The sequence below is a fragment of the Hemicordylus capensis genome, chromosome 6 (assembly GCF_027244095.1).
Source record: "Hemicordylus capensis ecotype Gifberg chromosome 6, rHemCap1.1.pri, whole genome shotgun sequence".
Classification (NCBI taxonomy): domain Eukaryota; kingdom Metazoa; phylum Chordata; class Lepidosauria; order Squamata; family Cordylidae; genus Hemicordylus; species Hemicordylus capensis.
Window position 1 is genome coordinate 31,390,412 of NC_069662.1, and position 15,654 is coordinate 31,406,065.

Here is a 15,654-nt window from a genome sequence, read left to right on the forward strand (position 1 = left end):
AGTATGGGAAAAGGGTGGCTGGCACATGGGAAGGATGGGGATGGGGCAGAGGGTGCAGTGGCTATGACCAGACTATGAGATGGGGGCTGCACTGCCAGGCTACAAGGATGGGGGTTGCTAAATCCAAGCGTCACCTGCTTGCGTGCCAACAATTCTTGCAGTGTCCCTACATATAGCTAAAGTTGGACTCAAATATCTCCCCTCCCATGAGATATCTCCATGTCTCTGCACCCAATTTCCCCCCAATCTTTTTCAGATGTGTACTTCTAGCAATCCATAGGTACAGCTGCTTACATCTCTGTGTTGACTGCGGCATCCAAAACTTGTTTTTCCACTTTAGGCAGAATTCAGTAAGAACCATCAGCTGTTAACATGTCATGAGCATCTTTCATCAGATGTTTTCTACAGACAAGCCCTGACAGAATCTGAGCTGGGAATTTAGTAACTGCTCTAGTCTACAATTATCACAATCACCACTCCCTAGTCGGTAGCAAAAAGCACAGATAGTGCAACACACAACAGTCAATGGGATTATTCAGAAGGCCTGTGAAGGTGTCTATAAATACTCCATGTTTTGTTCTGAAGAGGAACTTCTAGTTCTTCTTTCATCAGGCAGCGAGGCAGTCAGGCATTTGTATCCTGAAAATAAATACTTTTTGTGGTGCAGGAGTTACCAAATGTTTTCCTAAATGGCTGCTACACATTCTCTTAAATTGTAGAAATTGTTGTTGCCAAGTGTAATTCCAGACAAAGGATTTGGACTAATTCTAGAGTGAGAGGAGTTGACTTCAGGATGCCATTGTCACTATTGTTGCTGCTGTTGCTTTTACTGCCTCCCTTTGTCTGCAATGTTTCCATGGAAAGGTGCTCAGTAAGAAAGCCTTCCAAGTTCAAACAAGAATATTGCAATTCAGGAGACCACATCATAGGTGGGATCATTTCCCATACAATATTGAGTTTCTATAGAATGCCTCTTGACCAACCTCCCAAAGCAGATCATATTTTCTACACAAAGTAAGTAGTAATCTATTAAATTGCCTTAACAACATGAGCAATTTTGATATATTTTTAACTATTTTTTTGGTTTTGTTCAGGAGGCACAGTGGAAAAGATTAATGTTTGTTCAGGGATGAAGAATTAATCTGATGCCAATCACTGAGACATCTCCTGGGCATTTCCCCCCCCCTCTCAAGACTGGCATCTTTACAAAGCACAAGGCCTTTGAGGCAAATTGATTGGCTGAAGAACCTAGAGGGGTGAAGTTTGCTTCTACTCATCCAGATTCTCTTTCAGAATATAGAAGGCAACTTTTCCTATACAAAGTATCGCAGTGAGGGTTTCAGCTAGTCACTCTTTGGGGGAATTTTGTGGCCTCTCTCAAATTGGCAGATGGTTGGGGCCTTTTATTGCTTGCCTCACAGTTAATTAGGTTCCTTTCCTGATCACAACCAGGGATTTGGGCATTCAAGGTAATGCATTGGTAAGCACCCCTAGGCACTTGTTTGGCATGAGTAACAGTCTTTAGTCAGTCCCCTAGAGGCTTAAATTTCAGGGAGTTCTGGCTAAAGGGTTTCTCTAGACTGCAGAGGCATCACTAACTTGAAAGCCTGCACAGCTTGGGATGGTGATGCTTCCTGCAGACCCCTTTGGTTGGATAGGGAGAGCAGCAATCTGCCCTGGGCACGGAGTGTATCACCCATCATGAGATAGGTGGGGACACGGACCTCAAGTGCTGAGTCAGTATTCCCTGCAGTGCCTTGGACACTCACACATACTGTACAACAGCAATAGCTGGGAGGAGGTCTGATTCTGATGCTGTCAGTCACCTCCTCCCATTGGCGTATAGGGTTACAATGCTACTGCAGCAACCTGAATCACTGGTAGATATGTTTATAGTGCCCAATTTCTGCATGAAACCTTTTCATGTATTTTATTACTTTATTTTTAATTACAGCACCATGCTTAAACTCCATCAACATATCCTGACTTACTTGTTCACCATTGAAGAGATTAACAAGAATCCCAAGCTCTTACCCAATATCAGCCTTGGCTTCCATGTGTTTGATGATTACTTTAATAACCAGATCACATACCAGAACACCATTCATCTACTCTCCAGTGGGGATAGAAGAATCCCTAATTATAGATGTGAGAGGCAGGACCACCTCTTAGCCATCATTGGGGGACTCACCTCTGAAACCTCCATTGCCATGGCAACTGTCTTGGGCAGCTACAAGATTCCACAGGTATTGCTGGTGCAAAGAAATAGATTTTTCTGACAAGTGGTGGAGAGAGCAATAGCGAAGTTTTTGTTTGTGTCTATTTGCTATTTGTGGTTCTTATGAGTGAATATCTGTGATGATGTTTTGGTCCTGACAAGATCATAACAAGTTTTATCCTGGGTGTATTTGGGTAAAGTAAGAAAGTTAGTAGCCCTGTGAAGTCATTACGTTAGTAGCCCTGTTCAGTCAGATCATGTCATGTTTGTACATGTTTTGGAGTGAGAAACTGCACCCATATTCATTTTGAATGGGAATCTGGGTACAGTTCCCTCAAATGCATAAAAAGAATGGAAGTGTATTCACATAAGGGCCACATCCACTTTTAATTCAGAACCGTGTCTCCAATGGAATCCTCGTTGCACTGCTCTCCCTCCTCCCACTCTCCCATCTGAATTTGAACAACCCGGAAAAGCAGCCTCTCTGCAGTCAACGAGACTGCAGAGAGGTAGAGGGGTTGACTGTGTGGGCATCCTTCATTACAGAATGAAAACCCACACAGCCAATCACAGCAGAGTTGAGGGAGGAGATTCCTCCCTCAACTCCATTTCCAAGGCCAGCAGCCTGCAGTTCTGAATTTGGACAAAGAGCAGGCTGCTTTTAACCTCGGGTTGGGGTGATGAAACTTTATTCAACCTGAGGGTTCAGACTGGAGTCCCAATACTGAACCCTCAGTTTTGTGCCAATGCTCAACTGCGGATTCCTGCATTTGGACATAAAATCCGCAGAACTATTCAACTCTGGTTCTGCATAACGTGTGAATGTATCCAATGTGTGATCAGTTGTACAGTTCTGTACCTGAGCATACTGTACCCTCATTGTACAAGTGCTGAACATAAAGTTTGAATAGGGCTCATCTCCTGCAAGCAGCCACAATGTGCAGTTCTATTTTTATGGGAAAATCTTGCTCCACCTTTTGAAGCTGGACTAAGTTCTATATGGACAGTGATTAAATGTGGAGATTCCTTTTTTAAATGAAGCAGAAGCAGAAGCAGAAGCAGGTTCACGCCTTGTCTAAAAAGGTGCACAAGTGAGGAGGTTTTAAAGCAGGCCTGCACAACTCAAATGACCTGGTGAGCTGAAACCAACTGTGACTTGTTTCATGGGGGCCGAGGTCAATTCCTAGGGTGCTGATTATTAGAGTAACACTTAAAATCAATCAATCAACCAATCAACCAAATTAAAGAGAAATGAATTTAAAATGAATTTAATCAATATTTAACTTTTGATGTTCTGGCAGACCAAGATTGATTTAAATTAATATGAAATAAGTTGAATTACAATTCATTCTAATAATATAAATATTATACAATCTGTACAAAATACATAATAAAATGCATTGTTCTTCCTTTCCACCTCTGCCAAATAATCACACAAAACATGGAAGAGAACTTCTTCTCATAATTTTGGAAAAGAAGGGAGAAGGGGAAATAAAGATGGAAAGGATGCAGCAGGAGGCTTGGCTTGAGAGCGAGAGAATGGTGCAGTCTCTCTGTCTCTCTCTCTCTCTGTGTGTGTGTGTAAGAGAGAGAGAGAGAGAGAGAGAGAGAGAGAGAGAGAGAGAGAGAGAGAGAATGGAGCAGTCTTGATGGGAGAGAGAGAGAGAGAGACAGAGACTTAACTGTGCAGGCGCACCTTGCAGTTGGGAAGCAACGCTGGGCCAAATGGCAGGCCCGAGTGTCGCTCTGGTTTCTGCCGCTGTGCGCCACTGCTGCCATGAGGGAGGCTAAGAAAGAACACCCGCACCCCCGCAGCCATCTCCTCAGCGGCACAGCAGCTGGAATTTTTGTGGGGGGTTAAGCAGCAGGGGGAGGAAGGGGAAATAGCCCTTGGGGCCAGGAAAAAAGGCCTTGCATGCCGGCCCCCGGGCCACATGTTGTGCAGGCCTGCTTTAAAGGAAAACAACAGCACTACTAATTCAGCTCCCTGTCCTCCCCTTATGTGTGCGATTGTGCCAGTGGGCTAAGACTTCTGAGTGCTTCTCCCCATGCCCCAGAAGTGCTCTGCAAGACTCAAAACACATTGCTGAGGGCAGTCAACATGTTTCCGATTTTGCAGAGTATGGGGAGTACTTGCAAGTCATAGCTGTGTGGCGTCAGGGTGTGTTCAAATAGAAAATTGGGGGAGTTGCATGGGGGAGGCTACTGCATCCCCACAGTGTGCATCCCCAGATTGCATCCTTACAATGCCTGCATGATTGCCCCCCCCCCGAATAAACTGAGGTTAGCGGAACGTGCACACACACTGCTAATCGCTTTTACCTGATAGTGTGATGCCACGGCGTGGCTCCGCAGTACAGCGACTCACGAGGAGAAACCTGGTGGGGTGGCAACAACCACCCTCCTGGCGTTGAGGGGGCTCCCCAGAAGGTGGTGTGAGGTGTGTGCGAGGTGACAGAAGATGGTGCGAGTGTGTGGCTCTCCAGAGGTGCATCGGAATCTAATCTGGCCCACCGCCAGATTTGATTTTGACACTCAAGGCACAGCACATTTGCAAGAGGAATAAAGTCCATGCTCCAATATTTTTTATATATGCAAAAAAAAAAAGGAAAATAAATTCCTTCTGCACCCCCTGTAATTTCCTGCTGGATCCAACCCTGCCTCCCAGCCCCCGCTGATGTCTCCACTACCTCCACTGTGGCCTCGGAACCTCGGGTAAGGTACAAAGTACCCTTTCTCTCAACCCCCCCACACCTTAGGATAGGAAATGCCCCTTTATCTGATGGGGTGCCCATGAACCTTGCCCATGTACCACTTCATCTGGGTTCAAAGGCTGAACTGTACTGGACCCACAAGTAAAGCATATCGACAAGTAATTCTGTGCTGAAGCTGCTACTTTTAGTGTTCATTGCCCCCCACAACTCCATTATTAGCTATGCTGGTTGATAAAATAGAGCAAAGAAGCAACTTTAAGGTGACTGGCTGACAAATGTAGATAAAGGGATTACTTCTGCACAACTCAATTCACACAATGTTTGTGCTTAATCAACTTACATAACTTATGAAGATTACACCAATCCCCCTCCCCTTGGCCCCATGTTGAGGGGAGGGTGCTTGTCCCAGCCCAGCTCAGCACAAGGCCAAGAAGTGGCCTGATTGGCTGGTTGGGTTAAGGGGGTGTGGTTTCGGCCACAATCGGCCGTTCCATGCCCCAACTGCTTCAGCTTGGCTTTGCATTTCCCATCCCTCCCCTCCCTGATGCAGAGCGGGTCTAGTGACTGGTCGCCTTTGGGGCCGAGTAGGAATTTTTTGCTCTCAACGGATTGGCCATGGTTGAGGTTTTTTTCGCCTACTCCGTTCTGTACTCAGTGTTTAGCTAGGATTAGGTTGGCCACGTTGGCAATAACAGTGCGGGCTGAAGGGTAAGGGAGGTTAGAGTATCGGTGAGCACCCTTGGATATTTAAAGGTGGATTGGTCAATCGCTCCTTTGTTGCCTGCGCGGCACGGGGAGTAATTTCATTGCCATGAAACCTGTTTCAGGAATTCACCAACCTTTGGGCTGTGCGGTCCAGGGCGGGTGAAGACCTGGAGATGTCCAGATCACCTCTGATAAAGGGGTGGTCGGTGTTGAAGGAATGGGGCGGGATGTGCCCTCCTCTTTCCTGAGCCAGGGTGTGTCGCCCATTGAGGCAATGGGTAGGATGGGGAAATCCTAACCCATGCCTAGGGGCCCGCACTGTTTTCTGTTTTGGTTTCATGAAGGTGATTATCACCTCATGTTCAGTCTGCCATGCCTGTTGTTCTTTAATAAAGCGTGGCCCTTTTCACCCAACTAATGTCTCTGTGTCTTCTTGGGCTGGGGTCTGGGGACAATGCAATTTTCCAAGACTGAAAGAACATTATGCAGAATGCGAACTATAGCATGTAAGATTGCATCAAGATTATTTCCATGCAGCCATTTCCTAAACAATGGCCTAGAGCAGTGATTCTCAAACTTGGGTCCTCAGGTGTTATTGGACTTCAACTCCCATAATCCCCAACCAAAGGCCACTGAGGCTGGGGATTATGGGAGTTGAAGTCCAATAACACCTGAGGACCCAAGTTTGAGAATCACTGGCCTAGAGGATGTGAGAAATTATTTATTTATTTATCAAATTTATATCTCACTCTTCCTCCAAGGAGCCCAGAGCAGTATACATCATTATGTTTGTTCTCACAACAACCCTGTGAGGTTGGACTGAGAGATATGCAATTGGCCCAGAGTTACTCAGTAAGTTTCATGGCTGAAAGGGGCTTTGAACTCAGATCTCCCTGGTCTTAGCCCAACACTCTAACCACTATGCCACAAGTATTTCCACTGAAATGAAAAAGGACAAGTTGGGAGGCATTAAATGTCCTTTTAATTCCAATAGGATATTTTTCCTCATTCTATCAGCCACGATTAATAAAACAACACTTGCCGCATAGATCTATTCATTCTTCCAGGTAGGCCAACACCTATTTTCAACCTCAGCTTCACATATTTCATTTACGGAGCTTGCCCTATGCCTGGCTATGAAAGACTTGCAGAGTCAGGAAATAAGCAGGCAAACTGATTCAGTGTCATTAATCAGGAGAAGAGAATCCATCTAATAAGGTGCACATTTTCAAAATCTGGACACTGTCGGCTTAAATTTTGTAATGCAGGTTTTTGGTCACTCCCATGTTGAGATATAAGGCAGCATCCCCACATGAGTACAAATACTTGCTATTCTATTTTCAGAAACATATGCTAGGTGCCTTGCATGCCACCCTTGGGCAAATGCATAATCCTAAAGTAAATCCTAGAGAACTTTAAAGATTGTGGAAACTGGAAAAATGCTGCCTCAGCAGCATTGTGGCAGAATTTCAATGTCAGACCAACCCTTAGCGAGGAGCACCAGTGCAGCAGCCCCCAAATCCCAGTGAGTTGACACGGTAGGATTCCCTACCTATGACACAGGTAGGGTTCCCTATGTGGGTGGGCCCTGGTAGGCTTCCTGAGGGGCAGCTGCAGCATTAAGAGGCAGCACAAGTAGAGCTACCATCCCAAGGTGGCTCACTCTGCAGATAGACTGCTTTGTCTCTTGGGAATATAGGAACATAGGATGGTGCCTTATATTGAGTCAGACGGTTAGTCTCTCCAGCTCAGTATTGTCTACACCGATTGGCAGTGGCTTCTCCAAGGTATCAGGCAAGAGTCTTTCCCAGCCCTTCATGGAAATGCCAGGGATTGAACCTGGGACCTTCTGTATGCACAGCAGATGCTCCATCACTGAGCTATGGCAGCATCTACAGCTGCACTGACACTGAGAGGAGCACTGTTGCTGCTGTCTGATGCTGCAATCACCACACTGTAAGCCTACCAAGCCAATTCACAAAGGGAACTCACTGGTGTACTTGGAGCCAGTCCTGAACATTTCAGAACTGGATCATTCTTTTTAAAATTTCAGTGGAAGCTTCATGTCTAATAATATTATTAACACAAGTGTGATGTTGTTAAGCTTTCAACACATAGTTGTTGTTTTTAGATCAGTTATGGTTCCTTTGCTCATGAACTGAGTGACAAATTTCGATACCCCTTTTTATATCGGATGGTTCCTAACCACCACCTTCAGTTATCAGGGATAGTGCAATTACTTCTGCATTTTCAGTGGAATTGGATTGGGATTGTTTCTTTTGAGAATGAAGCTGAAGATTATTTTCTTCAAAGTATTACAGCCTTGTTCACCCACCATGACATTTGTACTGATTTCATACTAAGATTACCATATATTACTTTTGGTGAGAAGTACGAAGCGCGACTCTTCATGCAAACTATGCACTATGAACCATTGATCAAGAGCAGTGCAACTGTTGTTGTTATCTCTGGTGATTGTTATGCCTACTTATTCTATCAATTTATTCCAAGTGGGAAAGTGTGGATCTCAACGGCCCAGTGGGATTTCACGGCAGCATATGTATCAGAGAAGTTCCATGGTGCTTTCTCCTTCTCGGTTCATTCTAAAGAGGTGCCAGCATTCACGGAATTTCTCAAGAACATGGACCCTGGGTCGACTGAAAGTGATTGCATTATTCAGAGGTTTTGGCAAAGTATATTCAGCTGCTGGACACCAATATGTAATTATTCTATGTTCGACCAAAAATGTACAGGAAATGAAAAGTTAGAAGATGTGTCTGAATATTTTGAATTGAGCATGAGCGGCCAGAGCTACAGTATCTATAATGCTATCTATGTTGTGGCTCATGCTTTACATGATATGCTTTCATCAAGCTCCAATGATAAAGCAATGAAGACTAATGAAGACAAACTGAATATGTGGAGACAGTATATGGAGAATGAAGACAAACTGAATACATGTAATCAGCAGCCTTGGGAGGTAACATCTCCCACTAGACAGATAAGTATCATAAAGTGTAGATAGTCTAAACGGCCACAAGGCTATACAATAATAAATGAATTCAAATCAATACAGTACCTATCAGCAACATTTTATCATGTTGGTTTCGATGCAAAGTTCCAAATGTCAGTGTTGATTGATATGATCTTTTCAGTATAATATCAGGCTGCATCAGATTCTTGCCTATGAATAGATAATGATTTTCATGCTGCATTTACCTGTTGCTGATGTCACACAAGACCGATGTCGCTGAATCTGGTGATGTGCCATCAATGGAAAATTTGCCTGGGGGAGGGGAGAAGGACAACAGTTATATGATTGACATCCTTGCTTCAAATCAATGCCTTTTCAGGCTTGCAGCTGCTGAAAGCATACCACAATTGGTTCATCTCCTTTCCAATCACAATACTGGGGAGTGGCAGGGGGTGGGAGGGACATAGAAATATTTATGCTTGAGTGCTTCTACATCTTGCCCTTGGTGAAACTGCCTCCAAAACACAACATGCTTCCAGTGCCCTCTCTGTGTGCCTTGTTCTCAGGCACCCTGACAAATATCCTCCTGAACTTTGGGTGACAACGTCCTTCCAGAATGGAGCTTGCCTCCAAGCATTCAAATAAAGCAAGAATGCATGTATCAACTTCTCTTAGGTACATAGGAACATAGGAAGCTGTCATATACTGAGTCAGACCATTGGTCTATCTAGCTCAATAGTGTCTTCAGATTGACAGTGGCTTCTCCAAGGTTGCAGGCAGGAATCTTTCTCAGCCCTATCTTGGAGAAGCCAGGGAGGGAACTTGAAAACTTTCTGCTCTTCCCAGAGCAGCTCCATCCCCTGAAGAGAATATCTTACAGTGCTCACACATCATGTCTCCCATTCATATGCAACCAGGGCAGACCCTGCTTAGCTAAGGGGACAAGTCATGCTTGCTACCATAAGACCAGCTCTCCTCTCCTTGTATTCCACACCTGCACTTTCTGCTGCCATCCTCACCCTAACTCTGGGGCTGGCTGTCATCTCTTTGTCTCTCTCCAATGTCTCCAGTGCCAGTCTGTCATCAGTAGGCACCACTGACAGAGTTCAGCCTACTCCATGAAAATACAAAAAATTCTGGAACTGAAGCCCACCCATCCCCACCTCTCTGGATGATAATTACACCCCCATGTGAAGGATTCTGCCCTTTGCCTTCGTAAAAATTGCAACATGCCCCACCCTTTGCCCAACGCTTTACATTTCCAGAATGGCTGGGCTTAAAGTTCTGAAACTGGGCACACATTTAGTCCAAGTTGTATTTTACTTCAAGGAAATAGTTTTAACAAAAGCATTTTTAAAAAATAGTTTAGAAAAAGGCCTGATAAAACAGGTGTGTCTTAAGTGAATTTCTGAAGCCAGCCAGAGAGGAAGAAGCTTTTATATTGACAGAGAGCACATTCCAAAGCCTTGAGGTAACATATGCAACCTGCAAATGCATTCCAATAGTATATTATTATTTTATTTTACATGTATATGCCATCCTTTCTCCGAGAGTCCAGAGCAGTAAACTTGGTTTATGTTTATTGTCACAACAATCCTGTCAGATTAAGCTGAGAGAAAAGTTGCTGGCCCAGAGTCACCCACTGAGCTTTGTGTCTGAACAGGGCTTTGAACTCTGGTCTCCCCAACCCTAATCCAACACTCAAACCACTATACCATGCTGGCTCTCAAATGAGTGCATATTAGTGTGCACTGATATCATACATCATTAGTACTTGAGAAGCATAGAAAGACAGGAAAAAAACATCCTGTTGAAGTGTACTGGGAAGAATAATATCAGAATGGTATGAAGACAAAAGCAAAAAATGTGAGGGGAGATGATCAGCAATTTCTACAGCTATACATAGCATTGATGTAATGCTTTAACATATGCAAAGTATTCCACATGCAGTACAGATACAATCCACGTCAACCTGGAAAGTTTGTCCAATATTAGTATCCTCATATTCTAGAAGGGGGCTGAGTAGAATCCCAAAATCAGCTGGTGAGTGAAATTCAAACCAGGGACTTATTAATAGTTCCGTTTCTTCACCAGTAGGTCACACCAGCCCTAAATAAATAACTTATTCAAGCAGTTTCTGATTGCCACACAGTTAACGGCACACATACAGAGAGGGGGGGAAAGAGAGAGCCTATATTGATTTGTGATGATATGCTATCCAGGTCTGGGGGAGAAATGAAGGTTTAAAAAGTAATGCTCTGTGGAGTGAAGGATTCAGCAAGTATATGCCCCTTTTGAAATAATGTTTCCAGTCTTATCTTTTCATCTAGCTTCACCCATACTTAAGCAATGTCCGGTTTAACAATAGTGCCGCAGATGAGGTGTTTTTTGACAAGAATGGGGAATCTGCAGTAGGATATAACATTATCAATTGGATCATTTTACGAAATAAAACATTTACAAAAATACAAGTGGGAAGAATGGATCCCCAAGCACCTTCTGGCAAAGCATTTAAGATTGATGAGAACCTCATTCAGTGGCCGACTGGATTTAAACAGGTGGGAAAATTTGCTGACTGGTGCCATGTGGCAAAGAACAATGAGAAGATGAGTGCGTGGAGCAGCAAGGGGAACCCAGCTAGCCAATATAATTAAAGCTGCACTCAGTGGCGCACCTAGGTAATTTTGGCGCCCAGATCTGAAGGGCTTCAGAGCCTCCCCCCCCCAACCGCAAGACCTTCCCCCCTGAAAGGCCCATGTCATGGGTTGTGATGCTTGATTCCCACTGTGCCAGTGCACACAGTTCTCAAGGGCTGCTCAACCTGATGGACAGGCCAACCGGCCGCTGTGCCCTTCACCACACTACCACAGTGGAGTTCAGCTCAGCTCACCCCACACCACCTGGCCAGGTACATGGTGGCTACAAGGCAAAGTTCGGCAATGCGGGGCAGTGGCAGAAGCCCTCCCAGACATTTGGAGGACCCCACACACATTGGAAGCCACGAAATGGTGCCTCTGGCTGCACATCACACAGTCTAGTGACTGTCTGGGGGAGGAGGACATTCTTACGTCCATTGTCAATTATTCTGAACATGTCTGTAGCTGTGGACACATTAGGATGGACAATTGCCTAATTATTTTTGGATAATAGGAAATCAGCACCTTTATTTATAGTCCCAGTTCAGATGAAATATGGAAACACGGGTTTCAGCACCTCCCACCCCACACTCTCCCATCTGCTACTGGAGAGCTGCCTATCCGCAGTTAGCAAGACTGCAGAGAACTAAGGGAGGTGGCTGTGAGGGTTTCCTTCTTTCCTGAAAGACAGCCCAAACTGTCAATAGCAGTTGGAGGAAGGGAGGAGTTTCCTACCTCAACTCCAGATAACTTCACTCCCTAGATCAGACATAACTCGGTTACCTCCAAAATACAATGTATGGCAGCGTAACTTACTGCAACCCTAAGGTGATAAATGGAGTTAAGGGAGGCAAACTGTGGGTCCATTTCTTCTTTGAACTCCAGTTCCCGAGGTCCAGATGTTCGGCTAGTGAAACTGGAGGTGAACAGACCTCTGGTTTTGTTCTTCGCTTGAAACTGTCCAAAGCCTTTTTGTCTATTCCTCCAGTTCCATTGCTGTGCTGAAATGTAGGGCTGTTTAAGAAAACTCAGGATCCTCATTCTCACTGCCAAAAGGTTGCTGAGACAAATCAATGTGGAAATAATTCCCAAAAGTTTCATAATATGTGAATTAATTTTATTTTTATATGAAGACAATACCCACTTCGACATGCAATGACCACTGCTCTCCTGGATACAGTACGGCTGTTACAGAGAGAAAACCAGTTTGCTGTTATCATTGTTTGCCATGTACAGAGGGGACTATTTCCAAGCAGACAGGTCAGTAATCCTTGAAGCTTTTGGAGTACTATAACATTTTTATGGTTGAAATCTTTCTGCATTCTCCAGGGTTGTTATTTTATATTAAGAACAAATAAGAAAAAGAGAAGATCATGTTAAAGCGAGAAACTGTTTAAGCAAATGTCATGGATAAATGATTCTTGCCTGATCCTGCCTTCCTGCTTGACATGAGAGGAGCATTTTTTGGTGCTGGGTTTGCCTTGAAGCTAAACAGAATAACTTTTGTGCCTACATACCATGGATGAGAGAACACTTCAACCTTAACAAAAGAACGAAAGAACGCACAGAACTGAAACAATATTTCTTTCTACACTCAGAGGAACATCTCAAGAACAAATAACATAAAATAAATGGATAGTTTTGCTATTAGGGGTGGGGCAGGGGGAACTAAAGTACTCCATTCAGGTGACGTGCTCCATAACATACAGTGAAGGAAACCGAATCACAAGCTGACCAGATAGTCCCGCAGAAAGTCTAGGGTCTAGGACTGGCTGAGCAAATGGACTTTTAAAGATACTTTGAGAGAAACGGAGTGTGTAGTCACCTGCATGTATGTACAGAGTGTGTAGTCACTTGTTAGTATCTGAACAACAGCTTTGAATTGCATTTTTTTTAAAGTTAGCCTCTGGGGGGCAAAATATTGTTTCAAGTGCCTTTTCAGATTGAGAGAGAAGAGATTTTCCCCTATCTGGATGTTTATTCCTTATTACTGGTGGGTTATTCTCAAAGAAGAACTGTTTTAACTGATGCATGTCTTTTGATACAAGCCTTTTGTGATGCAAGCCATTTCAATGTAAACATTTTCTTCTTTTTCAAGTCTTTTACATCAAACCTCTGTATTATAATATTAATAGTATATTTTTTAAACAACAAAAGAAAAGAAGAAAAGAGCCTATGCCTATGATACACTCAAGCCTATAATATAAACATCCAGAGGATGTTTATTTCAAACCAGGTGGGATCATACCAGGATCCATACATAAGTGTCATATTGTGACACAGTAATTCTACATAGAACTAATGGAATCACTTTTCTTACAATGGGAATTCTTATACAGAATCCCCTCCCACATGCTCTAAATTTGATTTCACTATCAGCACATGGATTACACCATGCTGTTCTCTATATCACTAACAACCACTATCTTGAAAGAATATGTCAGCTTGGCCAGTAAGTACTCCAAAAGTCTGCTTCCTGTGCTGTGAATTTGGCTTAAATCAAATACTTTATTACAGTCGCTGAACAATAATGATACATCCACACAGAAATCCAACAGAGTAAACCTCTTGTTAACCTCTTGTTAAACCTCAAAGCAGAACAGTTAAATTGAAATGCATAGCCTTGGGCTGAAATAAAAAAATAGACATACAAATTCATAGTGAGCTCCTGGTGGATTTTGCTGGCTATTAAACAGTACCTAGCCACATAAAGATATTAGATAGTTCTGGTCAACTAGAAGGTAATCCAAAAAAGTGTCCATACAACCTGGATAATGATTTATAAAAGAAAGAAGTTATATATTTTTGCCGTAGAGCTTGATAAAATTGACAGTAAAGCAGCAAATGAGCTCTTTCAGTACCTCGCAAATTACAATGGTAAAAGCAATCTTTATTTGGGAATTTTTTGGTATCTCCCTTCCAGAACTGCTCTTTGTAAAGCATTGCAATGTGCCACCATTAGAGCTCTATGGTATTGTATCCAATTGTTAGCACATGATATATAAAGCAGTGTGGCCTATAACTAGTGGCCATTGTCTTCAAACAAAAAGGATTAGCAAACAGAAAACAAAAACAGCTCTTGGCTCACCAAGGATCCCCTGCGAATTTGGCTTGTATCAGCTGGAAAAACAAAAGTCATTAGTGGGGGAAATGCATGGACGCACAGATGCACAGACATGTTCTCATGAGCTTTCTTCCCTTCAGAAGGAATCTGTTTGGGAACTGAAAGCAATTTGTAGTGACTTACTTTCTTATCACAGTCCAGACTGCTCATTATAAAAATGTCTGACATAGCAGGAAAAAATGATTCCTTAAACATTTCCAAATATTTTCTATGTTATTGTGCAAAATGCATGTCAAATAATTGCATGGAAGAGAAAGCAGAATTTTCGAATGTGTTTTTTAAAATGAACAGAAGTCTGGTGAATTATTAGATTAAGCACGGTATATCTGTTCCTTTCAGATGCCAAGACATGTGAACAGTGTCCAGTCAATGTATACCCTAACAAACAGAAGACTCGATGCATTCCTAAGGTTATAACCTTTCTATCCTATGAAGAACCTCTGGCAACTATTTTGGTTTTCTTTGCCGTTCTGTTTTCCTTGATGACTCTTTTGATTCTGGGGATTTTCATTAAGCACCACAATACACCCATAGTCAAAGCCAACAACCAGGGATTAACCTACGTTCTTCTCATCACCCTCATGCTCTGTTTTCTCTGCTCATTCCTATTCGTCGGAAGGCCTGGGAAGATATCCTGTCTTCTTCGACAAACAGCTTTTGGCATCATCTTTACAATGGCTGTTTCATGTGTGCTGGCAAAGACCATCATTGTACTTCTGGCTTTCATGGCTACAAAACCAGGAAGCAAAATAAGAGAATGGGGAGGAAGGAGATTATCAGTATCCATTGTCCTTTCCTGTTCTCTTATTCAAGCTGGGATCTCTGCAGTTTGGCTCGGAACCTCTCCCCCATTCCCAGAACATGACATGCACTCACAGCTTGGACACATCATTGTGCAATGTAATGAAGGCTCACTCACCATGTTCTATAGTAGTCTGGCTTTCATGGGTCTTTGGGCTATGGCCAGTTTTGTTGTGGCTTTTCATGCTAGGAATCTGCCAGACACTTTTAATGAGGCCAAGTTTATCTCCTTTAGCATGATGATATTTTGCAGTGTGTGGGTATCATTTGTTCCAACCTACCAAAGCACCAAAGGCAAATACATGGTGGCTGTGGAGATCTTCTCCATCTTGCTCTCTACGGCAGGACTACTCACTCTAATATTTTTTCCTAAGTGCTATATTATTGTTGTAAGGCCTGATCTGAACACCAGGAAGGAGTTAAGGAAGAAAACAATCTCCAGTGAACAATTCCTATCTGCTCCCTAGCATCCAGTTGATAAA

The 15,654-nt window shown here is 43.3% G+C and overlaps 1 protein-coding gene across 1 annotated transcript; it reads left to right on the top strand.

The window, feature by feature from the left end:
- The first annotated feature begins 967 nt into the window (after window positions 1-967).
- LOC128331185 (vomeronasal type-2 receptor 26-like) lies at window positions 968-15,639 on the top strand. The gene is made up of 5 exons (XM_053264535.1): window positions 968-1,014; window positions 1,955-2,246; window positions 7,769-8,617; window positions 10,942-11,221; window positions 14,711-15,639. The coding sequence occupies exons 1-5, from the start codon at window positions 968-970 to the stop codon at window positions 15,637-15,639; spliced, it is 2,397 nt and encodes a 798-aa protein (XP_053120510.1).
- The last annotated feature ends 15 nt before the right edge of the window (window positions 15,640-15,654 follow it).

Coding starts and splice junctions, on each gene's coding strand:
- LOC128331185 (XM_053264535.1), top strand. CDS start 968: ATGCCTCTTGACCAACCTCCCAAAGCAGATCATATTTTCTACACAAA. Junction 8,618..10,941: donor GTAATCAGCAGCCTTGGGAG/GTAACATCTCCC, acceptor CTTTTCATCTAG/CTTCACCCATACTTAAGCAA. Junction 11,222..14,710: donor AAAGAACAATGAGAAGATGA/GTGCGTGGAGCA, acceptor TGTTCCTTTCAG/ATGCCAAGACATGTGAACAG.